Below are 15,958 nucleotides of genomic sequence, written 5' to 3'. Positions count from 1 at the left end.
AATGGAAGGCTGACCGGCGGCTGTCTTGGCATTGATTCCCCGCGGGAAACCGAGGCGACGGGGATGACAAATGCGGCGGGTCCACCAGGCTTTCGCGTTAAATTCGGCTCTAATTAGCAAAAAGTGGTTTCAGGAGGCGCGACTGAGTCTTTTTTAGCGCCGGTTATAAAAAAAAGCCTTGGGGGCTTGTTGGGGGGCATATAGAAGTCGGATGTACGTTTATTGTGTCTGTACCACCTATTCACTTTCATTAATGGTAATAACGAAGAACGTCCTTTACCAAAAATAAAAATTCCCCTCGCCAAACACGCAGTGAATTGAAAAATGCTGACAAATGGGAGCTGGCATAGAGATGCTGAGATGGAACGTGGGTGGGATCCATTTGGATATACATATGTGGGCTGCATGGTGTATTGTCGTCTGCCCTATTTTCTACTGTATTTTATCGAGTGGGCTGCAAGTGGAGGGGCGTGCATGGTATTGGATGTGCGTTTCTATATCTGCCCTATTTTCTGTGATCTGATCTCTCTCTCTCTCTCAGACTCCAGCATTCCAGCGCCGCTCTCCTTTCAACGAATCTCCCCTCCCCTGCGTCCTTCTACAGTTCCACTCCACCGCAGTAGTCAAGTAGAAGAAGAGTATGCCGACCTTGGCTTCCATGGCGACTCCAGAAGAAGGGCCGGTTCCTTTCGAGGACGCCCTTGTTGTTATAGGCACAAACCTCCTCTCCTCGTCGCAGCATCGCGAGGAAGAGCATGCCGACCTTGTCGCCACCCTGCCGAGCGCGCTGGAGGCCAACGGTGTCAAGAAGCTCCGTCTTTACCAGGGCTTCTGGCTACGGGATATCCACGTCCCGGCGGTCATCGCCCTCCAGCGGCGATTTCAGCCCCGCCACGACGACGTCATTGTGGCCAGCTTTCCCAAGTGCGGCACCACGTGGCTCAACGCCTTGACCTTCGCGACGATGGCACGCAGGGCATACCCTCCCGCCGGCGCCGACCACCCGCTCCGCCGCCTGAACCCGCACCAGTGCCTCCCTTTCCTGGAGGGCCTCTTCCAGGGCGGCCGGGAGGCCGAGCTCGAGGCGCTCCCGTCCCCGCGCCTCATGAACACGCACATGCCGCTCCCGATGGTGGTGCCGTCGGCCGTGCCCGGCTGCCGGGTCGTGTACGTATGCAGGGAGCCCAAGGACATGGCCGTCTCGGCGTGGCACTTCCTCCGCCGCCTGCAGCCGGACCTGGCGTTCAGCGTCGTCTTCGAGTCCGTCTGCGACGGCAGGATGGCGTTCGGCCCCGTCTGGGACCACGTTCTCGGCTACTGGCGCGCGAGCACGGCGATGCCGGACAAGGTGCTCTTTCTGCGGTACGAGGAGCTGCTCCGCGACCCGGCCGACAAGGTCCGAAAGCTGGCGCGGTTCCTGGGAATGCCATTCTCTGCAGCGGAGGAAGACGCCGGCACCGTCGACAGCATCGTCCGGCTCTGCAGCTTCGATCACCTCAAGGGCCTGGACGCCAACAAAATTGGGCATTTGGATCCCCTCCTCCCCGTCCCGCGTGATGCGCTCTTCAGGAATGGGGCGTCCGGTGATTGGGTGAACCACATGACCGCGGAAATGGCGAGCCGTCTGGACAGGATCGTAGCTGACAAAATGCGCGGGACAGGGCTCAATTTTCGGTGACTTTTGACCTGTTCACGTAATTACTTTTCTGGTCGTTTTCCGTCAATATATCCAATAAATCTCTGCAATGTATTGCCAACATTTTCTTTTAATCAGTATTAGTAGTCCATCCAATTTTTTACTCCCCATATTAGGTTTGTCTTTAGTCAAACCTTGCAAATTTTGACAAGATTATATATATATATATATATATATAAAAAGAGCATTCACGGTACCAATGAATACCATGTGTCCGTCATGAAGTATAATTTCATATTGCATTTATTTTATGTTGTAGATGTTGATCATTTTAATATAAATTTGATCAAACTTCACTAACTTATTTGACTTAAGACCAACCAAATATGTGGAGTATTTCTTTTTTTGGAAAGAGTAGTTTTGGTGAACTAGTTGGTGCATGCAACTTAATATCTAGTATCACACAAAATGTAGCACATCTACTAAGAGAATTTACAACCACATATACGTAATCCGAGTCTCTATACCCCCACGGACGTGCCCGTGGACACTGACCGGGCGGATATCAAAACTTGACATTTGCAGCCACGGTCCCTATTTTCAAAACACCAAATTCATACGAACACATGCACGTTGTTCATTTTGGACAAACATACATAGCTTTGGTTGCGAAGTGATTCGAAGCTGCAAAAGCACACAACCTGATTGACGACCCCACTCTTCTTCTCCTCTTCGGTGAAGTGATGTTTGTTGACAATGATTGTGGCAAAGAGCGGTCGAAGGAAACATTGGCGGATACAACGGTACACGATGGCACCTGACTTGGAAGGAAAACGACCTGTGGTGATGAAAGTGAGCAGTTACACGTAGCGCTTTCCAGAAACCTAATTCATCCTTTTCTGGTGCAAGATCGCAAAGGCAAGAGGTTCCAAAGAGTTGCTCTCCCGCTCGCGGGTGGACACACCAGCGTTTCGGATGTGGACATGATGGCAACATAAACTACCTAACTTGATTTTATGTACCTTTTGGCGATGGCTGATATGTCATATATATATAGGAGAACCGGATGTTCTCGACTTCTCGTGTCGCGATCACAGTCTACACTGACTAGATTTCCAACTTCTAAACAATTTACTGGCCAAGAAACCAAAAAATGAAACGACAAAAAGAATTGTGCTATTGCAAGGCAAGAAACAAACCGAGCCAGGTCAGGCGAGCGGGCGTGTTTTTTTTCCCTCTCCTCATACCCACCACTTATTGAAGTGCGGAGACTCTACTATAGAGTATATGTTTACACTCGGGAGCGGAGCCAGCATCACACGACGTCTCAGGCAAGCCTTGTATCTACAGTGCGCTACAGTGATCTACAGTGCGATTTGTGCTAGAGTCGAGAAAGGATCTCTCCAGCACGCCCCAGGCGAACGCCCTGCCTGCCTGGGGCCTGAAACCGCCCATGTTTACACTCCACCTCCACTTCTGACGTCGGACTAAAATATTGCACCTCCACCTCGGTGCCATACACGAGTGTTTTGATTTATTTGGAATATGAAAGTTATTAACATGAGCGAAGCTCACTAATTCCAACAGTCGGTACTGATTTGTTCAAGTAGTTGGAGTAATGCCTTTCTTTGTTTTCTCTTCCTCTTCTTTTCATTAGTTTTGGTTGTGTGTATGCTTGGACTAGGCCATGACATTGTATTGGTGTGCAGACTCTGCGTGCAATTGGCAACATCCTGATATCAATATTTTTTGCAAAATAAATAAATCTTAATACTAGTATATTGCTCTTTATAAAAAACACAAACTGATCTTTATCGCAACTAACTTTTCACAATGGCCATGTCGCCATAAACATGATTATTTAATTTTATTGCAGTGTACATAGACTTCATGATACATCAATACAATATTATAGGCACTCCCACTGATAGATGCAAGACAAGAGTGCATCTCAGAACTCTAGACCAGTTCCTTTGAACTTTTCCTCCACCAGGCGATCCATTTTTTCTCCCATTTCATTGCTCATATGGTTCACCCAGTCCCCGACCTTCCCTTTCCTAAACAGTGAGGAGTGCTGGATGAAAATCTTACCACCTGCACGCTCCGCACCGCCTGTCTTGTTAACATCTAGGTTGCGAAGTGATTCGAAGCTGCAGAAGCTCACAACCTGATCGACGACCCCACTCTTCTCCTCCTCTTCTGTGAAGGGCACATCGAGGAAGCTTGCGAGCTTTCTAACAACCGTGAGTGGATCCGACACAATCTCTTCATACTTGAGAAACATTACCTCTTGCGGCCTCGCCAAGCTTTCTTTCCAGTACTGGAGATAATGGTCCCAGAAGGGCCCGAATGGGGAGACCCCTTCGCAGAACATGTTGAAGGCATCGTCCAGGGTGATAGGAGCCCCGCCTTTTCCCATCTTGTTGTCGAAGTGCCACCTTGACACGAAGGCGTCTTTGGGCTCGCGGCAGAGGTACACGACCCTGCAGCCGACGGTGGAGACGGCCGGCGGGAGCAGCGAGGGAGGCAGGTGGGTGGCGAGCAGCCTCGGCGAAGGGAGCGTCTCGAGGACGTCGAGGTCTCCACCCATGGCTCCAATGAAGGGCACGACCCGCTGTGGGTTGTTTGTGAGCAGAGGGCTGTCGGTGAAGTCGCAGCGGGAGCGGGTGGAGATGGTGAAGGCGAGGGCCTTGAGCCAGGTGGTGCCGCTCTTGGGGTGGGTGGCCAGGATGATGTCGTCGCGCCGGGGCTTGAAGTTGTCTCTCACGGCCATGAATCTTCTCAGCATGTGTGATCTCAGCCAGCAGTTGTTGTAGAGGGTGAGGGGCGTCGACCATCCTTCCCTTGTGGGAAGTGTAGCTATGAGAGCTTCGGTGTTACTCTCGGGCTCATTAGTGGAGCTCCCTTTGGTCTCAGACTCAACTTGTGCCATACTGAGAGTGAGAGGTGGAAGAGTGTGCGGTGTGTGGGATGACCTTAGCTAAGGCATTTGGGGGGGTGTTATATAGAATAGAGATAACCATGACCGGTAGCAGATCCATGTTATGAGCGAAGCGAGGGGTGCCGAAGGGATTCTCTTGAGAGAAAACAGAGTAAGGCGTTGATTTCTTCAGTTAGGTAGGTTCCGGCAGGGATGTGCTAGCTAGCTAGCCCTACCTACCTCATGGGTGTTTTGGCGCCTTTGGGATTGGGACATTCAACGGACAGGGGACAACCCATGTGCAGCGCGTGCCACTGCCATCAATTAAAATCATCATCATCCTCATCGCAACCAGATCCAGGGCCAACAACTACCGCCACCGTTAAAATGAAGGGCCTCTTTGATTCGCAGGATTGTCAGAATGAAGGAATAAGAAAAATGCAGGAATAGGATGGCATGTCTCATAGTAATATTATGGGATCTGAAAGAATGTTTGATAGCGCAGGAAAAACAAAAGAATTCTAGAAAGAGGTTTGAGTGGGTGGTAATTTTCCCCCAAAATGTAGTACAAATGGATCATATGGAAAAATTCCTAAGGATGGCAATCCTATGAATCAAACGAGCATCACAGGAAAAATTCCTAAGGGTTCAAATCCTCCAAAAATCCTATGCAATTCCTTTGAATCAAAGGAGCCCGAAAACTTCTCCAGTCCGTTGTGCTGATCCCTCGTCTGGAGAGTTGGTCACTCGGGTTCATTTGTCGACTCAGAGCAAAACCTTCTTTCCTTTTTGTTTTTCTTACGGTGGTTTTCATCTTGTATTTTTCAAATTCCCAACAAACTCCGTGAAATTTTGGAGGCTAACCCTGGCTCATACAGTCATACTCCCTCCTTATCAAAATGTAGTACATACTATATTCAAGCATTCAGTGATCGATGTCCCCAAATCTAGAGAGAGGCGTTTTGGAGGCCAAGCTCCATGGTGGCCTTTATTTTTTAAAAATTCAAATTCAAACTTTTATGGTTCAAAAAATTCTGAAAAAAAATGCTTGTATGTAAGGATGTAACCCACGTGTGTATAAAAATTCTTGATGAAATACCATGAGTTGCGACATGTAAAAAAGACAAATTCATGACCTGAGAGCAGTGGCGTAGCCAGGCCCGGGCAACAAGGGGCCTTGGCCCGGGGCGTGGCAGTAGTTTGCTTTGTTAACTGTAGATAAAATGTTGCTGTTCGATACTGTTTGCAACTGTAACACTGAAGTTGGCCCTGAGCATGGAGCCAGCCTGTCTACGCCACTGCCAGAGAGGATGAATAGTATCATGTGTTAAACAACATCGGATTTGTTTTTTTTGCACAGCCCTCATATTAACATATTTTGCCCTGAAAATTTACACACATGTGTGCTATGCCTTCATGTATATCTATGTTTTCTTTCAGAATTTTTTAAAATGTAAAAATATGAATTTCGATGAAATTTAGATTTTAAATTTGGAGGCATCATTGGAGGCCGAGCTCCAAAATGGATTTCCGCCGGATCTGGCACAATAATAGAGAGTGTAGTGCGCACTCCCTGTCAGCACGTGATAATGGAATCTTTTAGATCCTGTGCAGCGTTTTAACTAAGAGAGCTGCTACACATCCAACGATACGCATATGATGCATCTGACACCAACTGATTAAGAGTATATTGAATCCTTATGGCATCTTCAACGCCGATCCCTAAACCTTCCACATGCGTCTGGACCATACTGTTCGGATCGCGAAAGCCATCCAACGCGGTCATGTATCGGTCCACAGCACGGTCCGGATGTATTTTCTATCGAAAACAGAAGAAAAATGTGGGGGCTTTATGAAAGTCCGGACCACTCCCAAGTCCGCTTCTGACCATCATGGCCCACCCAAATGACCCTCCCTTACCCGCGTGTGTTTCCTCCTGGCGCCAGCTGCCCGCATTCATGCCGCTCCACATTGAAGACGGTTCCTGGTGGACGCGACCTCTCATTGATTCCGCCATTGAAGTGGGGCGCCCTCCGTGACCCGTCTCCGGTATCCGCGCCTGTTCAGTACCATACTCGCGTGACTGGATGGGATGGGATGAATATTTACCATGACCGTTCAATGCCCCGTCCGTTCGTATGCCGCCATTAAGTAGGCTCGCCGGCCGAGAAACCCACTCCGGTGCTGCGCATTGACGCATTCGGTCGCCACACCTCACCGGAACTAATGTTTTCCTCGTTGCAGAAATACAGCTAGATTACCACATGGCACACGTGGTGAGCAATCCCAAAGCAAAGCAAAAATATATAGTTAGATTAAAGAAAAAAATACATTAATCCTGCATCTAGCCTTGGAGAAGGAAAAACAATGAGAAAAAGGTATTCATGTTTTTATTGATGGGAACAAAAATCAATCTGTGTTTCTAAATAATAAGGAGGCAAATGTATTGGTTTACCATTTCTTTGAAGATCAAAATGTTCGAGGATAAGGAGATTGGTAATACAATGAAATCTGGAGACCAAGTTACATGATATGTGTGTTTTGTCTTTTGAGGTCAACATCATTTATGATATTTTTTGAGGGAAGTATTACGCCTTTTCAATCTGGTATTGACGGTTGAAGCCTATTCTGATGTAGGTTACTGCAAAAAAAAAAGTACTACTCCTCCGTTTTACAATGTATATATAGTACATTATAGGTCCTCTTCAGGCAAAGCAAAACAAAGAACCGAAATTTATTTTAAGTTGAAGGGGCTCAGCCCTTCTCCATAAGGCCCCTCTTCAGGCAAAGCAAAACAAAGAACCGAAATTTGTTTTAAGTTCAAGGGGCTCATCCCTGCCCCATAAGGCCCCATCACCGGGGCATAAGCGTAAAATTGCAAAGAATTGTTGTACTATTTCTTTATGTCCCTTTATGTAGTTCAGTAAAAAGGCAAATCTGGTTGAGTTGAAAGGCTAAAACATAGAAATTTTGCGTAAGTTGAAAACCTCTCACTCTAAAGGAATTTTTTTGACCAGTTGAAGGAATTTTGTTGAAGTTGGATTTTGAAAGGATTATGATTATGTTCATGGCTTTCCGAATTGGCAATTTTTATAACAAAAGTCTAGAATGTGCTACATTTTACAAACAGGGTTTATTGGCCAGAGCTCAAGGTTTTCTGATTGTGTAGAAAGATGTCACTATGAGAATCTGGGAAAAAGTTCAGGCCACAAACCCTGAGAGAGCTCAAAAACAGTGTTTGATTACCATGGATAGTATAATCCAGTTGGTTAGATAAAGACTGGATAATGTCATTGTTATTAAGCTTCAATACCTGAAGGGAATCTCTTTTGAGCAACAAATGATGTGGACTATATATTCGTAAATCTGATCCATATTATAACTAAAATATAGGTTCTGTAGATCCTTTGTTTTACGAGTATAAAATATATGTAGATCTGATCTGTATAGCTTAAAAATATAGGTAGATCTGATCCGTATAATTTTAAATATAGATTGAACTGATCCTTATAAATTAAATATAAAGATGGATCTGATCCGTGTAACTTTAATATGGTTGCGCATATTCTGTAATGCCACCGGTTGCCCATCACGTCAAGTGCTGAATACTAATCCCTCCATTCCACAATGTAGTGCGCTCGTGTTTTCCGAAATTCAAGTTTGACCGTAAATTTAACAAACGAGACGGACTACAGCGGGAGCAAAAATTATCTCTACTTCTAATGGAGCAGTTGGTAGCATTGCGTCCAGATTTTTTTCGCCCCACCACTTTCGTCCGCTTTTTTCGACTATTTTTTCGTCCCCCACCCCACCCCACGTACGCAGCCCAACAAAATCACCCCGCAAAAAGACCACTCCTATCAATCCCCTCGAGGACACAGTGTCGCTGTCGTGCGATCTCGAGGACACAACGCCGCCCGCAAAAAAAGCACTCCTATCGATCCCCTCGAGGTCACAGCGCCACCATCATGCGATATACGAACTGACGGAGACGCACGAGAACGCCGCCGCCGCCGATCTCACTGAGAAGACCCCCGTCGGATCTCGCCACCACATTACGGGATCGGCGACACGGTTCTGGATCGCCGCCGCGGACATAAGAGGTCACATGTAACAAGCTTCCCTTGTGATCTTAGATGCCCCATGTATGATGTACGGGATCGAACACACAAAACTCAATAATGTGTAGAGGTCAAACAAATCTGGGGGTTAAACTGCTGAAATTTAGGATGGGCTTTAGGCCCAAATAGCAATTTCTGAAAAATCTCTAAGGCCCTAAGTGGGTTTATTGGCACTAGGTGTAGTGGGAAGTTTAGTCCCATCCCAGAAGTTGGAGAGGAGTTGGACCTCCTTATAAGGGTTTCTCTTCTACATGCTATTGGAGCTCTAGAAGAGAAGAGGCCCTCGCGCACTCCTCCTCCGCCGCCCTCCTCGCCACGCCCCGCCCCGCCCCGCCCCGCCCCGTTGCAGAAATGAGCCGAGCCGAACTCACACTTACGCGCTTATTTTTGCCAGGTCACTAATGGAGAGTTTCTAACAGCTGGGCCACGATCTGAGATGTCGGATCATGGGCTGTCACGGACTTGGACGTTGGTCAAGCCCACGTCTCTCCACTTGGCTGCACCTATATAAGTGTGTGATGCCTCCTAACCCTAGCCGCCACGATCAGATCGCATCTGCTCAACGCGCACGCCCACTGTCGTTCCTTTGCTACTGCTGCCGCCGGTGACTCCATCCCGCCCGCCGCGTACACGGTCGACGGGAGAGCAGGTCTCCGAAACCCTGCCTCTCCGGATCTTGTACGGGAGAGGGGCGAATAGGTTTTGGGAAGTGACTACGCAACTGCTCGCTGTTCGTCTACTTCATCTATGTCCGCGTCTCCCTCATCATCACCATGTCCACCGACGCCGAACGTGCCATCGCCGAGAAAGTTGAAGCCGACAAGAAGGCTGCCGCTGCTGCCGCCACCGCCACTGCGGCTTCTGCCTGGCCTACTGGAGGGTATAACATGTTTATCCCGCTCTTGTTTATTTTCGCATTGGCTGTACTAGCAGTATGTGTAAATGTGCCTATTGTTTGCTTAGTACGTGCATGTTTAGATGAGAATCGGTATGTCGTTAATTCAGTCAATGCCATGCAAGTGATTTATCTATGGATTAAATTAGTCGAAAAATTGCCTATTTATTCAGCAATCCAAAAACCTATTATGTGTAGGAATTTTTCGGCAAGTGGCTTTTCCGCTGCACTGAAACCGGATAAGTTTATCGGTACGTACTTTAAGCGTTGGCAGACTAAGACCACTTTATGGCTCACGGCTATGAACGCGTTTTGGGTCACTGGTGTCTTCATGGGAACGATTGCTCCTGAACAGGAGAAGGCGTTCAGGGAGGCCACCGTTGTGTTTCTCGGAGAAGTTCTTAGCGTGATAGGAGATAAATCGGTCTACACATATTTGCATGTGCATGTCGCCAAGAACTTGTGGGAGGCGCTCGAATCTAAATTCGGGGCCACCAATGCGGGAGCGAAATGTATGTTATAGAGAAATTCCACGATTAGAAAGATGGTTGAAAACCGTGCTGTACTAGAGCAGGCTCATGAGATAATATGCATCATTAAGGAGCTTGAGCTTCTTAAGTGGGATTTACCGGGCAAGTTTGTCGCGGGTTGTATAATCGCTAAGCTCGCTAATTCCTGCAACTTTGCCACCACTCTGAAACATTAGAGGCGTGAAATCTCTATGGATGATGTCATTGGCCATTGATACGTCTCCAACGTATCTATAATTTTTTATTGTTCCATGCTATTATATTATCTGTTTTGGATGTTCTATATGCATTAATACGCTATTTTATATTATTTTTGAGACTAACCTATTAACCTAGAGCCTAGTGCCAGTTTTTGTTTTTTGCCTATTTTAGAGTTTCGCAGAAAAGGAATACCAAATAGAATAAAACTTTCGCGATGATCTTTATTGGACCAGAAGTAAACCAGGAGACTTGGAGATGAAGTCGGAGATGCAACAAGGCGGCCACGAGGGTGGAGGGCACGCCCACGGGGTAGGGCGCGTCCCCCTCCCTCATGAGCCCCTCGTAGGTCTCCTGACTTAATTTCTTTCCCCATATATACTCATATACCCCAAAAACATCCAGGGGAGCCACGAAACCACTTTTTCACTGCCGCAACCTTCCGTACCCGTGATATCCCATCTAGGGACCTTTTTCGGCGTCCTGTCGGAGGGGATTCGATCACGGAGGGCTTCTACATCAACATAATTGCCTCTCCGATGAAGCATGGGTAGTTTACCACAGACCTACGGGTCCATAGCTAGTAGCTAGATGGATTCTTCTCTCTCTTTGATTCTCAATACCATGTTCTCCTTGATATTCTTGGATATCTATTCGATGTAATATTCTTTTGCAATGTGTTTGCCGAGATACGATGAATTGTGAATTTATGATCAGATTATCTATGAATATTATTTGAGTCTTCTCTGAATTCTTATATGCATGATTTGATATTTTTGCAAGTCTTTTCGAATTATCGGTTTAGTTTGGCCTAGTAGATTGGTTTTTCTTGCAATAGGAGAAGTGCTTAGCTTTGGGTTCAATCTGGCGGTGTCCTTTCCCAGTGACAGTAGGGGAAGCAAGACACATATTGTATTGTTGCCATCGAGGATAACAAGATGGGGTTTTCATCATATTGCTTGAGTTTATTCCGATCCGCTACATCATGTCATTTTACTTAATGGGTTACTCTGTTCTTCATGAACTTAATACTCTAGATGCAGGCATGAGTCGGTCAATGTGTGGAGTAATAGTAGTAGATGTAGAATCGTTTCGGTCTACTTGACACGGGCGTGATGCCTACATTCATGATCATTGTCTTAGATATTGTCATAATTATGCGCTCTTCTATCAATAGCACAACAATAATTTGTTCACCCACCGTATTATTTGCTATCTTGAGAGAAGCCACTAGTGAAACCTATGGCCCCCGGTCTATTTTCCATCATACAAGTTCTACTTTCCACATTATTAGTTTCTGATCTACTATTTTGCAATATTTTACTTTCCGATCTATAAACCAAAAATACCAAAAATATTTACTTTACCGTTTATCTATTTCTATTAGATCTCACTTTTCCAACTAACCATGAAGGGATTGACAACCACTACTAGGAAAAACACTAACAGTAGCGTAGATTTTTTACATACCAGTAGCGTGGGTTAGCGCGCTACTGCTACGACGCTATAGCTAAATTTTAGCAGTAGCCCGTTTTTTACCCCGCGCTACAACTATCCTAAGTACTAGTAGCGCTGTATTTTCCACCTATGCTACTACTATCCTAAGTAGTAGTAGCGCTCCATTTTTCACCTACGCTACTACTATGTATGTACTAGTAGCGCTTCATTTCCAACCCACGCTACAACTAACTAATTAGAAATTAAAATAAAATAAAATTCAGATGCAGTATTTATTGATGGAAATCAAGACACATCCAATGCAAAAAAAAACTAAGGTCACAGAACCAGTTTAGCACTTCCGGCGTTCATGGCTGCAACATTGAACATCTCAACTCCAAGGGATCACCAGATCCCGTTTAACATCAGACGCAAACAACCAGACCACTTCTCTAGATGTATCTACCAAGGCTTGGAGTTCAAACGCAGGTGGACCCGAACCCTCCCTCCCTCTGGGCGGTGGCATTGAGGTCCTCCACCTCGGCGACCTCCGGCGTCGCAATCACCTAGACGATCATCTGCACGATGCAGTATCCAAGCTTCACAGCGAAGTCCGCCTCCGAGTGGTTGAAGAGCACGACACCCACCTGGTTGTGGTAGACCCCGTCGATCACCCCTGCGCCCACGTCGGGGAAGTAAACACTTATTAGTTCGTGTCCTCGTTCAAATCCATTAGAGTATTTTCTTTCTTTTTAGCACATGCACATGAATCAATAGTAACAACCAGAGGCTTGTGCATACTTGTTGCACGAGACGTGAAGAAGGCTGGGTCCCCTCCTTGTTGAATCCAAGGAAGACATTGTCCCGAGACGTGAAGAAGGCCAGCTCCCCTCCTTCTGCAAATAGCTCAGGTGCATGAAGTTGTAAAGAAACTGAATACAATGAACTCATTGTAATGTATAATAACAAGAGAAAACATGAATCCTAAAGAAAATATATCATTCTATGATTCAGGCTGATAGTTTTGAGAGACAAGAAAGGATAATTAATATTGGTAACAGTCTTCATTAGCAAGAACAATGGGCTGAGATATACTAATTAATATCGCCGACGATTCTCTGTGGCGGACGACTAAACACTGCTGCCTTTTACTGATTATTTCCGTGAGATTGGGCAAGATGCATGGCACGTAGCACCCACAAGTGCACCATCTTCAGTATTTGGTCAAATTTGGACTGAATGTGCCGAGGCGGATGGGGTAAGCACAAGCATACATATGGAGGTAAGCACAAGCATACATATGGTGTGAAAATACATACTAGCAACCTCGAAGTGGCCATCGTTTCGACATAAGGATCCTTTGGATAAAATGTGTGAGTAGCAAACATACCATCATCAGTACAGCTCAGCGGATTTAGAAGCTAGTAAGATCATGTGCGCCGAAATTCAGATCCCGTATACCCAATCAAGTATATATGCCCTGCCCACCAACATTTAACAAATAAATATTTTAAATAAGGAAGAATTAACCACAGATAAATATATGAATTTCTCAAGCTATTCAGATAAGGCATAAGAATAATAATGTTTACTGATTTCCACTACTTCTCTAGCTGATATAGACATTTTGCATAATGCAAGCCTCCCTGGATGGAGCAAATCAATCGCTAGAGTGTGAAAGGGAAACTTCTGTCCTCAAAAGTTAAGCCAATGCAAATGAAGTAACTATCATGGCTTACTGTATGAGTTGGGCGGAAACACATCAGCATTAAGAATTAAGGTTTATGCTAGTTTGACCGAAACAACGAAGATATATGATACAGCGAAGAAGAAGGTTAGTACGTACCTCATTTCAAATGGAATAAATCTAACTCAAAACGGTAAATAACCATGAATTTCTCCAAACTGCACAAAACAAGAAAAATCAAATTACTAATATAGCCTACTAAATAATTAATATTGGATAAGCAGTCAGCTGAACAGAAAATTGCATGACGTACAACACAAGATAAGACAATTAACAGTAAGAAATTGGTCTCTGTTTTGCTCTTTTTCTTTTGGTTGCTAGGGACCCAGCTACTCACTGGACCCTCTCCTCTGTTTTTACTTTTTTAGTTAATGCTCATGGCTCCTAATGTAACCTAACTGAGTCTTTGCTCCTTTTTATGTACCCACTAGTTTATGATAAATTGAAAACTACCATAGGGATTTTCCCTACATTTTGCTGGTTGAAAAAGAAATTGCGGTAAGTAATTGTAATGATCAGAAGTAAGAATTGCACACTTAATTTAAAGAGGAAACCTCGAAAGCCTAGCATTGTCGGAAGATCTTAATACACGCATAGCGTAGAGCTAGCTACTTCCTTTTCTTTTGCAGGGAGAGAGCTAGCAATTTCTTAATTACAAAGTTCAGCAATCAATTAATTCATAAGCTTCAAAGACGCCAATCTGCAATCAAGAGTACATGCCTGATACACTCTCATCTTATTTATGTGATTGATTGTTTCTGGATATTCTCTTATGCTAGCCATAGTAGGGGTTGCAGCCAAACATCGTCCATGTGCTAGCGATGTACATGTGAGGAACGGAACAGAGTCATGGTGGAGAACGGCAACACCGTTGTGGCTGTTGTGCTGCCCATATGAAACTACCTGTATGCTGAGCTCGGCGTTACCCTCCTGCTCCAGCTGCTCATCCCGCCACCGGCGCCTGCCCGCCTCAGCATCCCGTGCCGCCCCACGCCCCTGCAGGTCCTCCACCAGCGCGGCCTGCCGCAGCACCACCTCGTACACCGCCTCCTCCGTCGCCGTCCGCACCGCCACTAGGCTCGCCCGCGGGGTCGCCGCGCCGCCCCGCCTCCACGCCATGCCGGGGAGCAGCCCGGGCTGGCCGCCGTGATGGGCCTGGTCGGCCGGGTGGTCAAGGAAGGCTGCGCGCGCGTGCGGCCTGCAGGATGTGTACACGGCAGAGGATCCCGCCATGGATGGGAGAGAGGAGGAGATGGGGACGACAGCAATCGGAGAAGAACGGGGAGGGGATCCCGGCGGCAGAGGAGAGGAGAGGAGGTTGAAGGGAGGCCGACAGAGGAGAGGAGAGGAGGTTGAAGGGAGGCCGACAGAGGAGAGGAGACGAGGTGGATCGGAGGATCTGGATCGGGGGTGGGTGGGTGTGGAGTACTGGGCTGGGACGGTTGGTGGGCTGTGGGAATGGATCGAGGGGTGTGGTCCGGCGTGGGATTGGGCTAGCTGTAGCTGGAAACACTTACTCTATTTTGCTGCATCACCCTTTCCTCTTCAATGGAAAAACTAACGCAAGCTCAAGAGGTAGCTGGAAGGATTTCCGGCGCCGTTGCCGGGAAGATCTACGTCAAGTCAATCCATACAAAGTATCCATCATTAACTTTCATCTCTTGCATTACATTATTCGCCATTCGCCTCTGGTTTTCCTCTCCCCACCTCTAATACGATTTTCAAAAAGATTTGCCTTTTCTTTGCCCCTCTTCTGTTCGTCCTTTCCGCTTGCTTCTTGTGTGCTCGTGTGTTTGATTGCTTGCTTTGTCACGATGGTTCAAGATAATACCAATTTGTGTGACTTTTTCAACACCAACAATAATGATTTTATTAGTACTCTGATTGCTCCCGCTACTAATGCGGAAACTTGTGAAATTAATGCCGTTTTGCTGAATCTTGTTATGAAAGATCAATTTTCTGGCCTTCCTAGTGAAGATGCCACATCCCATCTAAACAGTTTCGTTGATTTGTGTGATATGAAAAAGAATAAAGATGTGGATAATGATATTGTTAAATTGAAGCTATTTCCATTTTCACTTAGAGATCATGCTAAAACTTGGTTTTCATCTTTGCCTAAAAATAGTATTGATTCATGGAACAAGTGTAAATATGCTTTCATCTCTATGTACTTTCCTCCCGCTAAGATCATCTCCCTTAGGAACGATATTATGAATTTTAAGAAACTTGATCATGAGCATGTTGTAAAATCTTGGGAGAGGATGAAATTGATGATAAGAAATTGCCCTATACATGGTTTGAATTTGTGAATGATTATACAATTTTTTATGCCAGATTGAATTTTGCTTCTAGAAATCTCTTAGACTCAGCCGCGGGAGGCACTTTTATGGAAATTACTTCAGGAGAGGCTACTAAACTCCTAGATGATGTTATGGCTAATTATTCTCAATGGCACACCGAAAGATCCACTGTTA

The 15,958-nt window shown here is 45.9% G+C and overlaps 2 protein-coding genes and 1 long non-coding RNA gene across 4 annotated transcripts; 1 reads left to right on the top strand and 2 right to left on the bottom strand.

Moving 5' to 3' along the window:
* Positions 1 to 551: 551 nt before the first annotated feature.
* On the top strand, positions 552 to 1,883 carry LOC123042601 (cytosolic sulfotransferase 8-like). The gene has a single exon (XM_044465025.1). It carries the CDS (start codon positions 641 to 643, stop codon positions 1,676 to 1,678), a length of 1,038 nt encoding a protein of 345 aa, XP_044320960.1. The 5' UTR covers positions 552 to 640; the 3' UTR covers positions 1,679 to 1,883.
* A 1,595-nt stretch (positions 1,884 to 3,478) lies between these two features.
* Positions 3,479 to 4,633, bottom strand: LOC123042600 (cytosolic sulfotransferase 15). Its single transcript, XM_044465024.1, has one exon. It carries the CDS (start codon positions 4,566 to 4,568, stop codon positions 3,588 to 3,590), a length of 981 nt encoding a protein of 326 aa, XP_044320959.1. The 5' UTR covers positions 4,569 to 4,633; the 3' UTR covers positions 3,479 to 3,587.
* A 7,396-nt stretch (positions 4,634 to 12,029) lies between these two features.
* Positions 12,030 to 14,873, bottom strand: LOC123047263 (uncharacterized). 2 transcript variants are annotated; one of them, XR_006422886.1, is made up of 4 exons: positions 14,388 to 14,873; positions 13,584 to 13,642; positions 12,522 to 13,217; positions 12,030 to 12,413 (listed from the first exon to the last, which is right to left on the bottom strand). It is a non-coding gene; the product is annotated as an uncharacterized lncRNA (long non-coding RNA). The 2 variants fall into 2 exon arrangements; XR_006422885.1 differs by having other exon boundaries at positions 12,539 to 13,217; positions 14,388 to 14,871.
* Between the last annotated feature and the right edge of the window lie 1,085 nt (positions 14,874 to 15,958).

This window comes from Triticum aestivum, chromosome 2B (assembly GCF_018294505.1).
Source record: "Triticum aestivum cultivar Chinese Spring chromosome 2B, IWGSC CS RefSeq v2.1, whole genome shotgun sequence".
In the NCBI taxonomy this organism is placed as follows: Eukaryota; Viridiplantae; Streptophyta; class Magnoliopsida; order Poales; family Poaceae; genus Triticum; species Triticum aestivum.
The sequence above is the reverse complement of the archived record's forward strand: the minus strand, read 5'-3'. Positions and strand labels throughout refer to the sequence as shown.